We start from the raw sequence: 18,856 nt of genomic DNA on the forward strand, positions 1-18,856 counted from the left end.
TGGCTTGCAAGAAAGCCAAAAGAAAGGGGGCCTGGAAAGGAAACACCACTCCACCTTCACTCCTCCTACTTTCCCTCCCACCTCCTGAATCCCATCAGTTGTCCCAGGACTCCCAGACAGAAAGCTGCTCTGTGCGTGTGTGTGTGTGTGTGTGTGTGTGTGTGTGTGTGTGTGAGAGAGAGAGAGAGAGTGTGTGTATGTATGTGTGTGTGTGTGTGTGCATGCACTCGTATGTCAGGAGGGAGGAATGGGAGTGGAGAGGTGGCTGACAGAGAAACACCACCAGCGACAGGAGGGACTGGCCAAATGTCTGTGAACCTGATTACAACATCCAACCCCAGGAAGTCGAGTCTCTTGGGGTCTAACCGACACCCCCACCCTCCTCCCCCACCTCCCAACCCCTCCATGGGTACAAGCCTAAAGGTTTGCTTCTTCACAACTGAACTGAACTGCTGCTTCTAAAGGGCCTGGTAGACCCTTGTTACCACTACCACTCATCTCCCCTTTCCTCTCAAATCCTTCCAGTCCAAAAGACCAGGGATGGGGATGAATGGAGAGTGTGGTGCCTAGTCCTCTCTACTAAAGGCAGCAAGGGCTTGCTCACTGACTCCCAGGCCAGGAGGGGTGGTCTGGCGGTTTTTGGCAAGGGACTGGGAGGTGAGCCAATGCTAGAGCCACTGGAGTTTTCCACAAAGCATCAGCTTTCCAGACAAACTTCCAGAGAAGCACGCTGAACTAAGAACCACAGGATTGGGCTTGGAGTCCCTATCCTATCCCTTACCAGCCAGGGTGAACATGCACCACAGTTTTCTCCTCTGTAAAATGGGAATAATATTTGTTCAATTGATATCACAGGGTGCAGGTGGGAAGACAAGTGCTTTGTAAATTCTAAAGTACTGAATACAGGAACCTTCATTTTTATTACTAGAATTATTATTGCCACCCCAAGTGAGTCCAGAGTGGTAAAGACAGCTCCATCGAGTGTCAGTTTCCCCAAAATTAAGAACCAAGGGGGAAGTTAGGTGGGGCAGTGGATAAAGCACTGGCCCTGGATTCAGGAGGACCTGAGTTCAAATTCAGCCTCAGACACTTGACATTTACTAGCTGTGTGACCTTAGGCAAGTCACTTAACCCTCATTGCCCTGCAAAACAAAAACAAAAACAAAAAAAACCAAAAAACTAAGAGCCAAGAGGCTTGAGACAGTGCCCGGCCTCTTATTCCTAATCTATAAACAGATGGGACCCATCTCTAATAGTCTTACCTAGTCGGCGCTCAGTAAAGATTCTTGGAAGAAATAAACTCCTCTGTTAAATGTAGTATTTTTTTCTTATTTTTTTCTGTTCCTATATCTACCATGAAATAATTACTTTCTTGAAGACAGAACGTCATAAGCTGTTATAGTGCCTAGCACTGAGTCTTGACCACAGTGGTCACCCAGGTCATGATGCTGACATGTCCAAAACCCACTGTGGGACAAGATAATACTAAAATAATACTGGCTGGCATGTATACACATGCATACACACACAGATAGATGGATAAATCATAAATTTGTAGCTGCAAGGGCCTTCAGAGTTTATCTAGTCCTATCCTTTCCTTTTTTTATAGATGAAGAAACTGAGGCTTAGGCAAATTTTCCCATAGTCACACAACTTTTAAGTGGTGGTATGAGGCCAAGTTTTCTGATTTCAAGGTTTTGGTTCTTTCCATTACACCCCACTGCTTCTTAAACTGACTCTATAACCCAAAGAAACAAAGACAGAGGCAGAGGGGGAGGGAGAGGACGGAGTAAGACAGTACATTTCCTTTCTCATCTACTTCCTCTTCAAATATGAGTTCTTCCCCATTCAGGATGAAGTGTGAAGTGAGTGAATCATGGTCTGTAACTTTCCACAAGGCCACCACTCTATGTGCCTTCCAAACCACAGTCGGCATCTTCCTGTAGAGCTCTTCTGTAGAAGATATACAAAATGATGCCCAGGTAACAGAAGCTGCTCATTTGATCAGCACCTACCCTCCAAGACAAGGGTTGGGAGCCTGGCAACCTTCATTCAGGGAATTTTACATGGCATCCGCCCACAGGAAAAAAAAAAGCATTTTGATTACCTCTTTGTTCAGTGTGCCCCTCAGCCCAAAAGGACCCAGCTGGGAATTTGAATCTCTCATTTATCTCCCTGTCCTTCTCTTGCAGGATTGTTCTATCCTTACCCTCACCCTGACCCCAATCCCAGCTCGCTTTAGATTATAAGCTCCTAGAAGGCTGGAATCATTTCTTCTTATTAGATTCTTGGGGGAAAATGGATACACAATCTGTGCTGCTGAGTTGCTGAGAGCCCCTCTAAGAAGGGAATCCTGGGCTTCATCTCCATTTGAAAAAATATCTACTATGGGCAAGATGTAGTGCTAGGGATCACAATGACAGGAATGAAACCACCCATGCTCTCAAGGAACTTACATTCTAGCTATGGGAATACAACATATACACATAAGTAAATCCAAGGTAATCTGAGGAAGGAGAAAGGATTAACATCTGAGGGTTTCAGGAAAGACTCTCAGTTTAGGGTGGTACATAAATGGAACCTTGAAAGAAGAGAAAGATTTTGAGAGGCAGAAATGAGGAAGGAATATATTCTAGGCATGGGAGAAAGCTTGTGCAAATGCCTAGAAATGAGAAATGGAATGCAAAGTTTGTAAAATAGCTAGAAAGCTAATTTGGCTAGGGTGTATGAAGGGAATATGAAATAAGTCCAGAAAGGTAGATGGAGGCTAAATTGACTTTAAATGGCAAGCTAAGGAGCTGGTATTTTATTGGAGTAGGGGATTATTAGAGAATGGAGAACCACTGAAGGATTTTAAACAGGGAGTAGAAATACTCCAAGTTGTGTCTTAGTGAGATTCTTTCCTGCATCTTTATGGATTGCATTGCTTAGAGATTAGAGATTGCAGAAATTTGAAGGAGATAGACACGACTATTAGAATAATTCAGTAGAGAGGTGATGAAGACCTGAACTAGAATGGTGGCCATGTAATTAGAAATAATAGGATGGATTTGATTGATATGGGAGTGGAATCAACAAAACCTGACAATTAATTAGATATTGAGTTGGTGGAGGGAAATTATAATTCTCTGATTACAAATTCAAGTCATTGGAAAGATAGTGGTGCCTTCAAAAAATACACAAGTTTAGAGATGAAAATAGGAAAGTTGGGGCATGATGAAGATGATCAACTCTATTTTGTACATGCTGAGTTTAAGATATCTCTGATATATCCAAGTTGAGACCTCCAGCAAGCAGATGGTAATTTGAAACTAGAGCTCAGGAAAGTGATAAGAACTGTCTATAATGTACATGTAGGAATCATCTTCTGAGCAATGACAATAAGCCTATAGGAACTTATGAGATCACAAAGGAAGAGAATATAAAAAGAGAAGATGGCTGGGACAAATGGGACAGTCACTGTTAGGGAATAGGAGCTTAAGAAGTAGTGCTCACATAGGTAGAAGGAAAAGTAAGAGAAAGCAGTGTCGCAGAAACCAAAGGAGGAGAGAGTATCCAGGAGGGAGTGGCCGACAAAATAAAAATCTGCAGAGACATCAAGGAGCCTCCGAGGAATTAGAAAAATGTCATTAGCTTCAGGAGGTAAGAAATTAGGTTCAGTAGGTAATCTTGAAGAAAGCAGATTCAGCCAAGTGGTGGGGTCAGAAGCCAGAATGCAAAGGGTTGAGAAGTGTCAAAGAAGGAAAGGTCATGGGTGTAGTAGATGGATTTTTCTAGCAATTTGGTTGTGAAAGGAAGGAAATATATAGGACAAGATGATAGCAGGGTCAAGGGAAGGGTTTTTTGATAGGCAAAAGCCAAGTATTCTAAAGCCAGCTGAAAAGAAGAGAAATATGAGAGAATGAAGTTGGGACAAGCTACCAGAGGAGATGGGAGAGGATGGGACAAAGGGCTGAAATAGAGGTTGACCTTGACATCGGGAAAGATACATCTTCCTCAAAGATTAGAGTAAAAGAGTAGAAGATATATGGATAGAGAGGGGGGTTTGAGGTATGGAGTAGGAGAAATGAAGGAGTTTGCATTGATGGACTCAATTGCCCCAGTAAAATAGGAAATGGAATTCTTTTCTGAGAGAAACAGAGGGCAGAAAGGGATGGAAGTAGAATAAAGGACTTAAGAAGAGGTGACAAGGGAATAGTCTTTTCTGGGAAGCATGATTGGAGCTCAGTGCAACAGTTGAGGTCCAGTTGAGTAGAATATGAATTTGTAGTGGTCCCAGTCCACAGAGGTTATGTAACTTCTTCAGTTCATCATGTAAGAGTGAAAATAATAGATGGAGGGGCAGATAGGTGGCACAGTGGATAGAGCACTGGCCCTGGAGTCAGGAGTACCTGAGTTCAAATCTGGCTTCAGACACTTGACACTTACTAGCTGTGTGACCCTGGGCAAGTCACTTAACCCCAACTGCCTCAACAAAAAAGAAAAGAAAAGAAAAGAAAAGAAAAGAAAAGAAAAGAAAAGAAAAGAAAAGAAAAGAAAAGATGGGGGCAGCTAGGTGGCGCAGTGGATAGAGCACCGGCCCTGGAGTCAGGAGTACCTGAGTTCAAATCTGGCCTCAGACACTTGACACTTACTAGCTGTGTGACCCTGGGCAAGTCACTTAACCCCAATTGCCTCACTAAAAAGAAAAAAGAGGGAGAAGAATAGATGGATTGGCTATGTAGGAATAGAACTTGATAATGTGAGTTTGGTGAGGGATTCAAGGGTAGAGGACAGTGTGTAATTGAATTGTTCAACAATAAGGCCAACAGTGGGAAATAATGTCAGTAAGAGTGATAGAATGGAAAAACATGAAAGGATAGAGTCACTGAAGATCATAGTGAGTATGAAGAATAGATTTAATAAGAGTGAGGAAGAGAGAGAGAGAGATGAAGGGGTAAGTTATTATCAGTGAGAGGAATTTAAAAGTGTAGAGATCATGGAAGTGGTACAGTTATGGGAGATAGTGAAATCTAAGATATGACCGTCTTTGTGAGTACCTAACATGAAGTAAAAATATAGGTAGTTCATGGGAGTTGAAGAGGCTGACAAACAGGAAGGCCAAGATATTTGAATAGACATTAATAGTGAAGTGCCCAAATCTAAGGGGCACTTTAGACTTTGGAGTGAAGTAGACTGTGAAGTAGGTACTTGGATTCCTTGAAAAAGGAGGGAGAATGACTTAGAGTTCCATAGTTGTAGCAAGGGAGGAATTCTGCTGTGTTATAGAGACTGATGGTATGAACCTCAAAGGAGGAGAGGATGTAGAGCAACAGTGGCAGCTGGAAAATCTGGAAGAGGCTGTGGAGAGCAAAAAGTAGACTGATCTCTCCTCCTGTCCTAGGGTAGGAGAACATTAGAGAAGGAGCAACTCACAGTGGAAAAAGTGGAAGAATACAGTATTTTTATGTCTTCTTTAGAGCCCGATTTCTGTGCACCCTAGAAGATGAAAAGAGAATAAGATCTTAGAATCATAGTGCTAGAGCTGGAAGGAGCTCAGAGACCATCTAGTTCAATCCCTTCATTTTACAGATGAATAAAGTGAAATTTGGTGAGATTAAGTAATCTATAAAAGATTACACAAGGTAGTAATTTTCCATGGTGGAATTTGAACCCAGGTTCTCTGACTGCCCTTTTGATTAAACGACACCACTTCCCTTGCTGAGGAGAGCTGGGATGAAAAAGAGTCTTTTAACATTAAAGCAATTCACAAAGGCATACTAGAAGAGAAAGGCAGAGTAGGGACAGAAGAAGGATGGATAGAGAGATAAGAGGGTGGGGAGAGGCGCTGACACAGTGGATAAAGGGCTAGTCTTGGAATCAGGAAGATCTGGGTTTGAGTTACACATCTGTCACATTCGACCTGTGTTGATATGGGCAAATCGCTTAACCACTTGATGCCCACAGACAACTCTCTAAAATTACAAGATATAAAGGAGCTGCTGGTGGAAGGAGCTTCCACATCTGTACTGATGAAATCATAAGTTTGAACTCAAAACAAAACAAAACAAGAAACCAATTCACAAGAATTTAAGGAAATAGGATGTGAGAGTTTACCAGACATGGCATGGGGAAATAACCAACAAATTGTTGCCTCCATCTTCTAGGATCCCATGGTGATGGAGTTTCATAATGGTATGGGAAGAGGGGCATCAGTTTCCATAGTTTTTCACTCTAAGATCCAAGAAGGGCACAGGCACAGGGCTGTTTGTCCTAGGCATTTGGGTTAGTAAATACCTAGTTAGATTCCCCTGGGCTGGGCTGAACTCAAACTGTGCACTAATGTCATAGCCTCATCCCAAAATGGCAGGGGATGAGGAACACTCAGAAGATAGCTTTCATTTGGGATATGTATTTAACTCCAAGTATTTGGCAGTTCTGAGTTTCCAGTGCTACAGCATTAACACTTCTCTTTTCTGGAGGAGAGCTACCTTATTTGAACTTACAAAGGGATGTCAACACTCCTGCCCAGGAAATGGATAGAATATTTGACTTTCCCAAAGAAGTTCTACCAAATGGTGTTTCTGTCCTGCTCTATTGTCTGTGATCTTTGTCTGATAACATTTGTCTAATGTCCTTCCGGGTTCAAACCTACCTCCTGGCCTAGCTACATAGCTATATCTCATATCCCCTCAAAGCATGGTCAGTTCAAGCTCAGGATCTCTGACGAAGCCAGTCTAGCAACAATCAGATAGTGTATTTAAATGAGGTGGAAAGCTACTGGAGATAAGCAGCCCATCTTTTCAAAGAATTAAATTTTCAATAGCACCTTGGACAGTTCCACAACCCAAGTTGAAAGGATTTAACAGGGTTTGAAGAACAGAGCCAAGTCAAAATGTTAGCCAACTAAGTCATCCTGTTTCAGGAAGAGCCCAGGATTGCTCTTAGAAAGTCCTCTTGCTCACCCCTCTGCTACCAGATGAACTTCAATTGGCAAAGACCACATTTAGCAGACTTAGGGGTTGTGGTGCTGCTGCTGCTGCTGATGATGAAGACGACAATGACAACTAGAATTTATTTAGCACCTACTATGTAGTAGCTCTGTGCTAAGCACTTTACATTTATTCTTATTTGATCCTAAGAAAACCCTAGGAGGTAGTTGAGGTCACATTTGAACTCAGGTCTTTCTGCCTCCAGGCCCAGTGCTCTATTTACTATGCCCCCTAGCTGCAGTTCTGTGGTGTTACACATAAAGCTTTTAAAAATAAATATATTTAGGAAGCAAGTTGTTATTTCCAAGTCATGTGGTAGTTACAGGATAGTGTAGCAAATGGGATCAATTTTCTCTGACATGTGGAGGGAAGAGGGAGATCAGAACTTGAATCCTATAGATTCTATCTCTACAAATATCTCTCACAATCATCTTTTCCTATAAACCAGAATGTTGAACATAAGTCCCGCACTGCTGCCTGCAGTACTCCTGAGTGTGGCCCAACAAATTCAAATGTAATTGAGAAATATTTTACAAAAGAAACAAAATTATAATAGAATGTAGATGTTAACATAAGGGTAGCCAGTTGGTGCAGTAGATAGAACTCTGGGCCTGGAATCAGGAAGACCTGAATTCAAATCTGGCCACAGACACTTACTAGCTCTGTGACCCTGGACAAGTCACTTACCCCTTATTTGCCTCAATTCCTCATCCATAAAATAGGGACATACTGAAGAAAGAAATGACAAACTACTATAGTATCTTTGCCAAGAAAATTGCATGGACAGAGTCCACAGGGTCATGTAGTGTCAGACATGTGGTTTTCTAAGTCAATATGCAGCCCACAGGGATCCTTAGGTATGGTTAAGTACCCCCTCCTTTCTATTTGATGTTGACACCACTACTCTAAATTACCATTGCAATCACATGAAGTCATTATCTGAACTATTTTAATAGTCTTCTGATTCATCTTCCAGCCACCATCATCTCTTCCTTTCAAATACAATTTTTATGCTGTAGTTCAAGTTAGTCTTCTTAATCTGATCATGTCACTCCTCTACTCTATAAAGTCTCCAGGCATTTCCCATTGATTACTCCTGACCTTGATATTCAAGGTCCTCCTCAATCTAGCTTCAACTTCTCTCTCCCATTTTTCAGTCATTCCTCTCTATACCCCACGTGTCAGCCAAAAAGTGATTGCTTTTGTTCCTGGGCCATCCTCTCCCTCATCTGTGTCTTTTCTCATGACATCTCTCTTATCTGAAACAAACTTCTTCCTCTACTCTCAGTCTTAGTCCATTGAAGTTACTTTATTCTTTGAAGTTCTAACTCAGGTGTCATCTCCTGTAAGACTTCTCAGGTTTCTCTTTGTATCTCCAACATTTTTACCTTGTACATCCATAGATGTTAAACAAATTTTTATTCAATTGGATTTGATTGAATCTTCGACAAGGGGTATTCTTCTTTTTTTGTGGGGCAATGAAGATTAAGTGACTTGCCCAGGGTTACACAGCTAGTAAGTGTCAAGTGTCTGAGGTAGAACTTGAACTGAGGTCCTCCTGAATCCAGTACTTTATCCACTGTGCCACCTAGCTGCCCCAAGGGGTGTTCTTCTTGCAGGTTCAAGGTAATATTCAGATCTAAGGCCATATCTAGGATTGGGACATTCAGTTTTCCCCCAAGCACCTACCTGTTTTCATGCCTTCCCATATTCTCCACTCGTTTTATTTTTTTGTGGGGGGAAGGAGGGGCAATGAGATTTAAGTGACTTGCCCAGGGTCACACAGCTAGTAAGTGTCAAGTGTCTGGGGCTGGATTTGAACTCAGGTCCTCCTGAATCCAGAGCAGGTGCTTTATCTACTGCACCACTTAGCTACCCCTACATATTCTCTCTTCCATAGAAAATACACAGAGAGAACCTTGAACAACCCTAAGATGCAAAAATTGAAGGTCTACATGTTCTCAACAGTCTTTCCTTCCAGACAGCATGTTTCTTGGTGTAACAGAGGTCACTCATTTTGTGACCAGAATCTTTTGATTCCCCCTTCTGGTTATTGTAGCTATGAACTGGATAAGGTGTCCTCAAGACTGCCTGAGGGGGCAGGAGGTGACTCCTCTCAGCAGACTTTAAAAGGAAAGGTTTGGTAATCTAAACCTTCAAATTCTTTTAAGGGATTTTTTTCAGCAGAGGGCTGATTGAGCCTAAAAGTAATTCCTATAAGTAAAATGAAAACTTTATGACTAACCTTATAAAAATTGAATGAGACAAATTCTGTACTTCCTTGCCCAAGGGTCATGGGTGAATTGATGACTAGGGCTAGGGAAATTGAACCAGGATCTCTTCTAGCTCTTTTAAGTTTTGTTCCATTCCAAAGAACTAAAGATTGAACGATGAGGGTGGGATTGTTGTTTTTGGTCCTTTATTCTCAAAGAAGAACAATGACATCATGAGGGTGATGTCTTAACTTGAAAATGAATTGGATTTCAGTGAGGCAGAGTTGTGCAAAATCACCAGCCTCATTCTCTCCTACAGAGTTATCAGAATCCAGTGGCAACACACAGGTCAAGATGACTGAGGATGACCCCCTGAGGGTGGAACCAGAAGTTCCACCAGAAGAGGGTGGGAATGGAGGTAGAGTCTGGAAATACATAAAGTTAATGTCATGGATCAAAGAAGATGAACTTAGAAGGAAGTGAGTCTGGAAAAACATAAAGTTAATGTCATGGATCAAAGAAGGTGAACTTAGAAGGAAGCGAGATACCAGGCATAAATGTCAGTTACTTGACTCAGGGACATTATTCTCAGCTCTTCCCTAGCCCTCAGTGGTCACCTCTTTCCCATGCACAAAATGGAGAAAGCGGAAGAGTCTGGAAAAATGAGTTCCCCTTTCTAATCACCTTGGACCTGGCTCCTATCCATGAATTTGAAGGTTGAATGGAAGGTGTGGTTTGACTTCAATGATGCACAGGCCATCATAGATACAAGAAAACTATTCCACTTCTAAAAGAAATGCTACAGGGGCAGCTAGGTGGCACAGTGGATAGAGTATTGGTCCTGGAGTCAGGAGTACTTGAATTCAAATCCAGCCTCAGACACTTAACACTTACTAGCTGTGTGACACTGGGCAAGTCACTTAACCCTCATTTTAGAAAGAAAGAAAGAAAGAAAGAAAGAAAGAAAGAAAGAAAGAAAGAAAGAAAGAAAGAAAGAAAGGAAGGAAGGAAGGAAGGAAGGAAGGAAGGAAGGAAGGAAGGAAGGAAGGAAGGAAGGAAGGAAGGAAGGAAGGAAGGAAGGAAGGAAGGAAGAAAGAAAGAAAGAAAGAAAGAAAGAAAGAAAGAAAGAAAGAAAGAAAGAAAGAAAGAAAGAAAGAAAGAAAGAAAAAAAGAAAGAAAGAAAGGAAAGAAAAGAAAAGAAAAGAAAGAAATGCTACAAAGTCACTACATCCTCACCTGTTCTCAAGAAATGATATGTGAGTGGTGAGGGCGTGAGAGATAAGGGCTGACATAGGGGTGAGGGAGAAAAGTCTGTGTTTATTTCTGGTTTTGTAGATATGTATGTGTCTGGGCTTTAGCAGTGATGCTTAGGTAAAAATCTGTGGGGGAGGGGTGCCCCGTAGAGTTTAGAAAGAGATGTTTGGAATCGCTCATGTATGCTCAAGTGAGAATGTTCACTTGTAGACCCGTATAACTGTCCTACTAGACTATAGATTCTCTGAGGACAAGAACCACATTCCTTTCCCAGTGCCTGTTACAATGTTTCTTGAATATGCTTGGAAGCAAGAAACAAGAGACAAGAGAACCTGCACACATGCATGGGCTACTAAGGTACCAAAGGCCCAGAGGCCAAAGCAGGCAACTGCCATGTGTTCAGTTGAGTAACCTCTTTGCTACAGTAAGTCTTAATTGCTCCCATTTCTATAGGCTGGAAGCCTGGACGGTCATTCTTCTATTTACAGGTGTGTGTATCTGGGTGTATGTGGTGCCTTTGTGGGAATCTACTTGTCTTTTCTCTCCATTCAGCTACCATTTGCCTCAGGGGCTCCTCCAGCTGCCTTTCCTTGAGAATTTTTATTCTCTGGTTAGGCGTGACTTTTAGACAAGCAAGCCAAATGTCATACCTTTTGTGTCTCCATCTATCTGGGACTATGGGATCCAGTGTATGCCCTTCTTGGCAGAGGAGGAAGGTAGGGCAGGGAAATTCCACTAGACATTCCCTCCATGCCCCTACAAGGGCCTAAGACCTCTCCCTAACCCAGGTAGCAGTGTTAAGAGGAACCAAAACCCAGACACAATGCAGGTTTATAAATCAAGTCTCTTGACTCCCGTTCTAGTGGTGTGTCTATTAAGCCAATAGACCCAGGTTGTGCTTATGAATCTCCAAATCACTTTGCCCCACCCTCAGCACTAAACTAGAGGATTTAGGAAGGTCTTTGATACATTTTGGCATTATGCAAAAGAATAAACAAATGAATGTCTATTTCATAGTCAGCGCATGGGGCATTTGTGTGTATGTGTCATCTGACTGTAGTACTAGTCTCAATCTCTGGGAACTCTCCCACTTTCCAGTGGGGAAAACACTCCAATATGTGTATCTCAGTCTCCAACACATGTGGCCTTGACATATGCAGGTACAAATAAACAAACAAGCAAACAGACACACGTGACCTTGGTCAAGTCACTTAACTTCTGTTTGCCTAGGAGGCAGCTAGATGGCTCAGTGGATAGAGCACTGGGTTTGGTGTCAGGAAGACCTGAGTTCAAATCCAGCCTCAGACACTTACTAGCTGTGTGACTCTGGGCAATTCACTTAACCCTGTTTGCTTTAATTCACCGAAGAAGGAGATGGCAAACCACCCCAGTATCTTTCCCAAGAAAACCCCATGGGGCCATATAGGGGGTCATGAAGAGTCAGACATGATTGAACAACAAATCTCTCTCTCTCTCTTTCTCCATACATATATATTTTTCTGTGTATATCCATATATACACACACGCTGAGGCCTAGGGATATGTGTGTATATGTATACATGTATGCTGGATGATAACAAGGCAGTACAGACTTTGAGAGAAACAAAACTGAATTGGAGCAGGGAAAGGAAAATACCAAAGAGAGAGAAGGAAAATGAGGAGCTGGGTGTGGCTTAGGGGCTGCTCCTGGTAGAAACAGCAGCTTTTTGTGTTTACTAGCTCAGCCAAGGGCACCTTCCAGGTATCAAGGCTTCCGCTTGCATCTAATGGGCAAATCAATCCCACTCCCTTCTCATTCCCTAGGTTAGGGTGCCTTTTGCTGGGAAGCAGTGAAGGGAGCAGAGATGAGCTGGTTTGAAGCCTCTAGTCCCTGGATGTCTGGGAAATGGGCTGTGGGAGTATTTATTGCTTGATTTAAATCCTTGTTATTTACTTCATGTCTTGGTTCAATTAAATATCATAAGCTTTATTATGATGTCACATATTTCATTTGTTTTGGTAGGTGGAAATGGTGGCTATGACTATCTCATGAATCCTGGGAACTTGGAAGTAGCCATCTGGGGCCATGGTAAGGGCCCAAGGTGCGCCACACAGTCAAGACAAAATGGGGGCATGCGCCCAGGCACCTACATAAGAACAACATGCCGGAAGACATGCACGTGCATGAATTCATGGTACCCAGACAGGTACCATGGTGTAGTGGAAAGAACACTAGCCTTGGAATCAGAAAGCCTGGATTGAAGTTCTGATCTTGCCACAGACTCTATGACCTTAGATAAATCACTTCTACTCTTTGGGTTTCATCTGTAAAATGAAGAGATTGGCACTACTAAGCCTGAACCCACAGGGGTCAGAGACAAAAAGAAAGGTCCCATAGAAACCAAATAATTAATAGCATTATTTTTTTTTTCTTGTAGGTAGGAAAAAAACTGGAAAAAAGGTGTGTGCCTATTAATTGGGGGATGGATGATCTTTGACATAAGAATGTAATAGAAGATTATTATGATGTAAGAAACAAAAATCTGTGAGAATTTTAAAGAAACACAGGAAAGCTTATAAGAACTGATATTGAAGTAAGCAAGCAAAACCAGAATAGACACAATGACTACAGTGATGTAATAAAAAACAACACCAAAATGCAGTTTAACTCAAATTAATTGACATAACCTAGAAAACAGAATACACACACTTCCCTCCTCTCAGTAGAAAGGTGGGGGGTCCAAAGGGAAAGAGTGTTGCATATGCACCTATCAGTCAGTTTTACTTAACTTTTTTTCTTTGTCAACAGAGGGTTCAGTGGGATTTGGAGGGGAGAGGTATTGGGAAATGACTGGTGTAAAAATCAGAAGGCATCAAGGGAACACTTTTTTTTAAATGATAGGATTTTACCAGATTTTACTAAGGTGTCTTTTGTCTCTATTATTTATAATTCTCTACCTATGGAAAGAAGTGGTCCTGAGGAAGCACTAATTCTGTACCATGGGTTTTAGGAATAAGGATTGAACATCAGAGGGTTCCTCTAGGGTTGGGACTGTGGTCAAGAAAACAAAAGAAGAACAAGACCTGTCACATGTATCTTTGCAGTAAGGCTTAAATCCAGCTCTGTCCAGAAGGATTCAAACCTTTTCCATAGACACATAAGCAATGTACCAAGTTTAACCATCCCCTCCTAGCGCTGGAACTCAAATAGGGTTTTAGCTGCAGCAGTGCCACCCCCTTGTGGTTATATCTGATGGTGACAACTGGTCATTGAAACATGGAAGTGGACCTGGGGAAGATAAAGACCACTGATGGCCGAGATTGGATACTGCTATTGGCTCCCAAGATGTTAAGATGGTTTTTAGGTGAGTTTTCCCCCCGCCATGTTTCTACCTGTAGCATCATTCTCACAGCCCTTCTTTCCTAAGGCAGAGAGAGATCACTTGGGAATGGGAGTGGGGAGGGAGGGAGAAGGTGCAAGAAAGATTGGGAACCTGAGGATGACAGTCGTAAACCTGCTCTGTAAAAATGTCACTTCCTGTGAGGTCTGAGGGAAACAGATTAGGAAAGGGTTTGGAGAGGGTAATGCCTGCAGATACAGCTGACTCTCAGTGGTCCGAGGACAGATGCTCCAGTGTGTGGATTATGGAGAATATGAGATTCTCTTGCCCTCTTCCTATTTCCTGTGGTACTTTCTCCCCCCTTTCAGGTCTCTACTCAACAGCCCTCCTAAAAAGCTTAGGAGGAATAGGGAAGAGAATAATTTTTAATCCCTGAGATCAGCTCCTGCTAACTGTTTAGTTGAATAGAGGATTTTAAAACCATTGATCAACAAAAGGTGTGTAGATTTCAATTCTACTCATCCACCAGCAACAAGTCATAACCAAAGATGAGCTGAATGGCAGAGGGTGACAAGAAAGAAGAAGAGGGAGGGGGTGAGACAGGAAATTATCTCTCTAACCCTACCTTTCATTACTATCATACCTATATCTGTTACTCCTTTGTCCTAAAATCTGACCTGGTCACAACTATCTTCATCTACTTAAAATGTCCCTCCTATACTCTCTTAATCTAATTCCTACCCCCATCCAAGGCCCAGGTCAAAAAAAAAAAAAAAACCTAAAGCGAGGGCAGCTAGGTGGCACAGTGGATAAAGCACCGGCCCTGAATTCAGGAGTACCTGAGTTCAAATCCGACCTCAGACGCTTGACACTTACTATCTGTGTGACCTTGGGCAAGTCACTTTTGCCTTGCAAAAAAAAAACAACCTAAAGAAGCTGCCCTCACAGAGTCTATATTCTACCAAATAGAGCATTAGGTATTACATATACATAGATAAGTATAACAAAAGGTAAAGAGTGAAAATGATGAAGGAGATATCAAGCAAAGAATATGCTTTAAAGAATGGTTGAAGAAAAGAACATCAAAGTCTCAAGGGTGGGGAATGGGGTTGCTCTTGGTAGCAGTCTTCAAGGGAAGGTTGGAGAACCACTTATTAGGAATGTTGTAGAGAGCTGGACCAGCTGTTTGCTGAGGTTTCATCTGATTCTGAGATTCTGCCTACATAGGACATAGGAGGCATTTGGTGAATGTTGGTGGCAAGTGTAATGAGATGCCAAAGAAAGCCAGCTGCCTTTCTTTTTTACTTTCCCTGTATAAGGATCAATCCTTCACTTCCCCAGTAATTCTTCTCCCAGTACCTCCCCTTTTATTTCAAAGGAATAAAGAGACTTAAGGAAAGAGCAGAGAGGAAAGGAAATAGTTTGCTCTGGTCCAAAAATAAGGTGATGGAATACTCCAACTTGTATCCTTCCTTCCATCTACCTAATCCAATCATGAGAACTGTGAAACCTCATAAACTCTGTATATCTCTCATAAAGGGTCCATGAAGGAAAACTGCAGGAGATGTGGATGAAAAGAGTTAGAGAAGGAAAAGTTGGAGTGACTGAGTCAGGAGTCTCCAGGGTGTTTGCCTCCTCTGCCATGCTGACTTCATGCTACAGTATCTATTATATATCCCCAAATAGATTAAAAATTCCTCAAGGATACAGTCCATATCTTCCATCTGGTCATTTTTGTGTCCCCAGAATTGTTTTAGTTCTTAAGAAAAAAAAAGGAGAATCAAACAAAGAGAAGGACTCTGAAATTTGGGGATAGATGCAACAATGTTAATGCATAAAGGAGAGATAACAGAACTACTCAACTCTTGTTTCATGGCATAGGTCATGGGGACTGTGAGACCTCATAAACCCTGCATAGCTCCCTCCTATTCCTACAAGTTCCATGAAGTGGGGGTGTGGAGGAGGGAACAAAGAGACAGCATCAAGAAGCAAGGAAATCAGGGAAACAGGATGGAGGGACAATGAAATAGAGACAAAGCTGAGCTTTTGCAGGAGGACCAGTGCAAAGAATGTGGATTTAATGGAATGAAGGGAGAGGAACCTTCTAAAAAATGGAAGAAAAAAAAAAGAAACCTCTCTGTCCACTCCACCCTACCCCCCCCCCCAAAAAAAATGTTCCCCTCCCTTAAGTAGTTGAAGTCTTAATTTGCACTCAGTTCTTTCCTCTCCCACCAGGCATGAGCTTGGGAGTAAGAGGCCTCCCGCCCAGAAGGAATAGTGCAGGACATCCCCAAGGTTTTTTCATCTGTGATTCTGGGGGGGAGGTGGGATTGGGTCTGATTAGAAATCTACTTCCTCCAAAAAGGGTACAGCAATTTGGCCTGCTCCCCTCTGCAGCCATATCTGGGACAAGGCAGGGAGCTGAATAGACAGGACTTTGGAAGATCAGCAGTGCATTCCAGGTGACAGTCTGAGTTGGTCTCTAGCAGTGGGACTCAAGTTCTGTGAGCCTAAGAAGTGCTGCCCGAGTAGTGGAGGGGGTGGGGGGGTGCCGTACTCAGCCGCTGGGGCAGGTCCTCTTCTGGGCATATGAGCTGACGGACTCTCTGGAAGACAAAAGGTAGAGGCTATGAGAGGGTGCAGAAGGAGGGGTGAGACACCCTGCCTCTTCCCTACATCAGGCTCAATCTTCTAATCTCACCAACTCTTCTCCCAGAGTCATCTCCAGGTCTAAGCACACCCTCTGGTTTCACCCCTTGCCATGCCCAACAAGTCTTCTGCCATGTTCCTTAAACCCATCCTCATAATCACAGCCTTAATTCTTAGCTTGTGCAATGCAGACTCCTTAGAGGTTTTGTTGAAAATTGAATCTTGGGAATTATCAGTGTGTCATGGCAGCCCCCAGTAAACAAATGTGAATTTATGTTGCATTTGGAAGGGGCATTGACATGCTGAAGCACACAAAGAGGAAGATGAGGGACAGAACTAGAAAATGAATCATGTGCATTATTTAGGAAGAAGAGACTAGGGAGGGCCACCGTGTGATGTATAATCACCATCTTCAAATTTCTATGTGACTCTTTTCCAGAGCAAGTAGATTTTTTTTTGCCTGTCCCCAGAACTAGAACTGATGGTTGGAAGTTATGGGAAGGTAGATTTCAGGTCAATATTAACCATTAGAGATATCCAAAACTGAAATAGGCTGCCTTAGGGGGCAATAACTTTCTCTTCACTGAAAGTAATCAAGAATGAGCTCTATAACCTGTCAAGGATGTTGAAGAAAAAAGATTCATATTTCTGATATGTATTGGACTTGACAGACTCTAATGTCCCTTCCCAATTATTAGTATATGATCCCTTAACACCAGCATCTACCAATCTCACTGGCTCTGTTGTCACATACTAACTTATGGCAGGCAAGCTATCGACTAAGACAGTCAACATGACTCTTTCCATCCTGCCTTCTTCCCTTCTACTCTACCCCCAACCTTTCATGCTTCCTCAAAGTCCTAATCTAAGCTCCTTAGAGTGCACTCTGCCCACCTCCCCCAGCCTTGCCCCTACCTACCTCCCTCAGGGAGCCTTTGAGAGTTGTCAGTTTGTAAGCACTCCAGGCAGGGATGCAGACCATGGAGGACAGTGCCAGGAGCCAGCCCAAAGCATCTCCCCACCACGGGTACGTGTACTTCTTGTTGTAGGTCAGTGGGGTGTACTTGGCCAGAGAGAAAAGGAAGGTGGCCTAAGTGTAAGGAATGGGAAAGGAAAGAAGTCAGTGGAGGCAGAGCCCCTGGACACTCAGACATCACACACAACACACACACACACACACACACACACACACACACATATACACACAAAACCATTCTATAAAGCTTGTATAGAGTGGAGGCTACTCCCCTTACCTGTCAATTCTTTCCCTGCTAATCATCATCTCTCCCCACCCCACCTCTTTCTAGACTCTTGTTTAAAAATTTACCTCCTCCTTGAAATATTTTCTGATTAATTCTTCCTTAACTCAAATTACACTATTATTCCATAGTCCACTTAACTCAAGGTATCCATTGTTTATGCTACATTTACTTGCACTCATTTAAGTACTAATGTTATATGAGTCATGAATCAGTTTATGAGTTTCTCAAGGTATTGTTGGTATCTCCTCTTTCTCTGTATCTTGCAACAGTTCAGGGGGGTGCTAAACATGTACTATTGGCAGATTGAAGCAATGTGGCCAAAAAAAAAAATTAAATTAACCTCCCAACCCTAGGTCCTTATTCTAGTTCTGTCACTAGACAATGTGGCCTCCAACAATCTTTGTGACTTTTCTTATCTTCGGCTCCTTCCTCTTACATATGACAAGAACTCTTCTCAGAGCCAAAATGGAGGGAGAATTAGGATCTAAGCTTTGAGATCATCAGAAAAGTTGTTATGGGGAAGGAATGATACTCCCTCCAGAAACTCTTTCTCCTTCTTGTGCTATCGCCCCTTCAGCATGACTAGCTTCCTCTGATGTTTTCTTACTGTGCATACAGCTGGTGTGAGGAATATCCAGCAATATTTAATAACAGGCCATGGCCGATAGCCAATCATGTCTTCAATGTTATCGTAGAATCTCTCAGCTCCTACAAGAAAGTGGGAGGGACAAGAGAGGAAAGAGGGAGAAATTGTTCACTTTATGCCTTTGCACTCAGAGGTATGAGGGGAGGAACTTTAGGACAGCAGGCTGGGAACCATGCACAGGCCCCCAAAATGGGAGATGCCTAAGTTATTATGGCAAAGAGTAATGGGTCCAATCCACGGCAGGACCAACATAATTTAGATTCATAGCATAACTTTTTGACTTCCAAGGCAGTTTAAATGGGGTAGTTGAGGGAGTCTAGTTAGTTTCCATTCCTCAGAGGATTTTGAGGACAGGACAGAGATCTGTATATTTAGGATAGTTTAGGTATAGTCCTCACTAGGGGCTGGAGGTAGGATGAAATGCTTTCTGGAATGGCTCTTCCGACCATGAGGAATCCAGAACATCAAAGACCTTGCTGGAAGGATCCTGGGCAAAGGTACTAATCAGCATATCTCTTGATGTCTGAGTTCCTCCTCTAAT

General features: G+C 42.5%; 1 protein-coding gene across 1 annotated transcript in view; it reads right to left on the reverse strand.

Annotated features, from left to right (window-relative positions):
• Window positions 1-13,075: 13,075 nt before the first annotated feature.
• The window catches only part of SLC6A13 (solute carrier family 6 member 13), a 48,034-nt gene continuing 42,253 nt past the window's right edge, over window positions 13,076-18,856 (reverse strand). Inside the window, 4 exon segments of the mRNA XM_043966148.1 lie at window positions 13,076-16,309; window positions 16,311-16,364; window positions 17,327-17,497; window positions 18,277-18,377. Of these exon segments, the coding sequence (XP_043822083.1) occupies window positions 16,241-16,309; window positions 16,311-16,364; window positions 17,327-17,497; window positions 18,277-18,377 (395 nt within the window). The 3' untranslated portion in view covers window positions 13,076-16,240.

This window comes from Dromiciops gliroides, chromosome 5, assembly GCF_019393635.1.
Source record: "Dromiciops gliroides isolate mDroGli1 chromosome 5, mDroGli1.pri, whole genome shotgun sequence".
Taxonomy (NCBI): domain Eukaryota; kingdom Metazoa; phylum Chordata; class Mammalia; order Microbiotheria; family Microbiotheriidae; genus Dromiciops; species Dromiciops gliroides.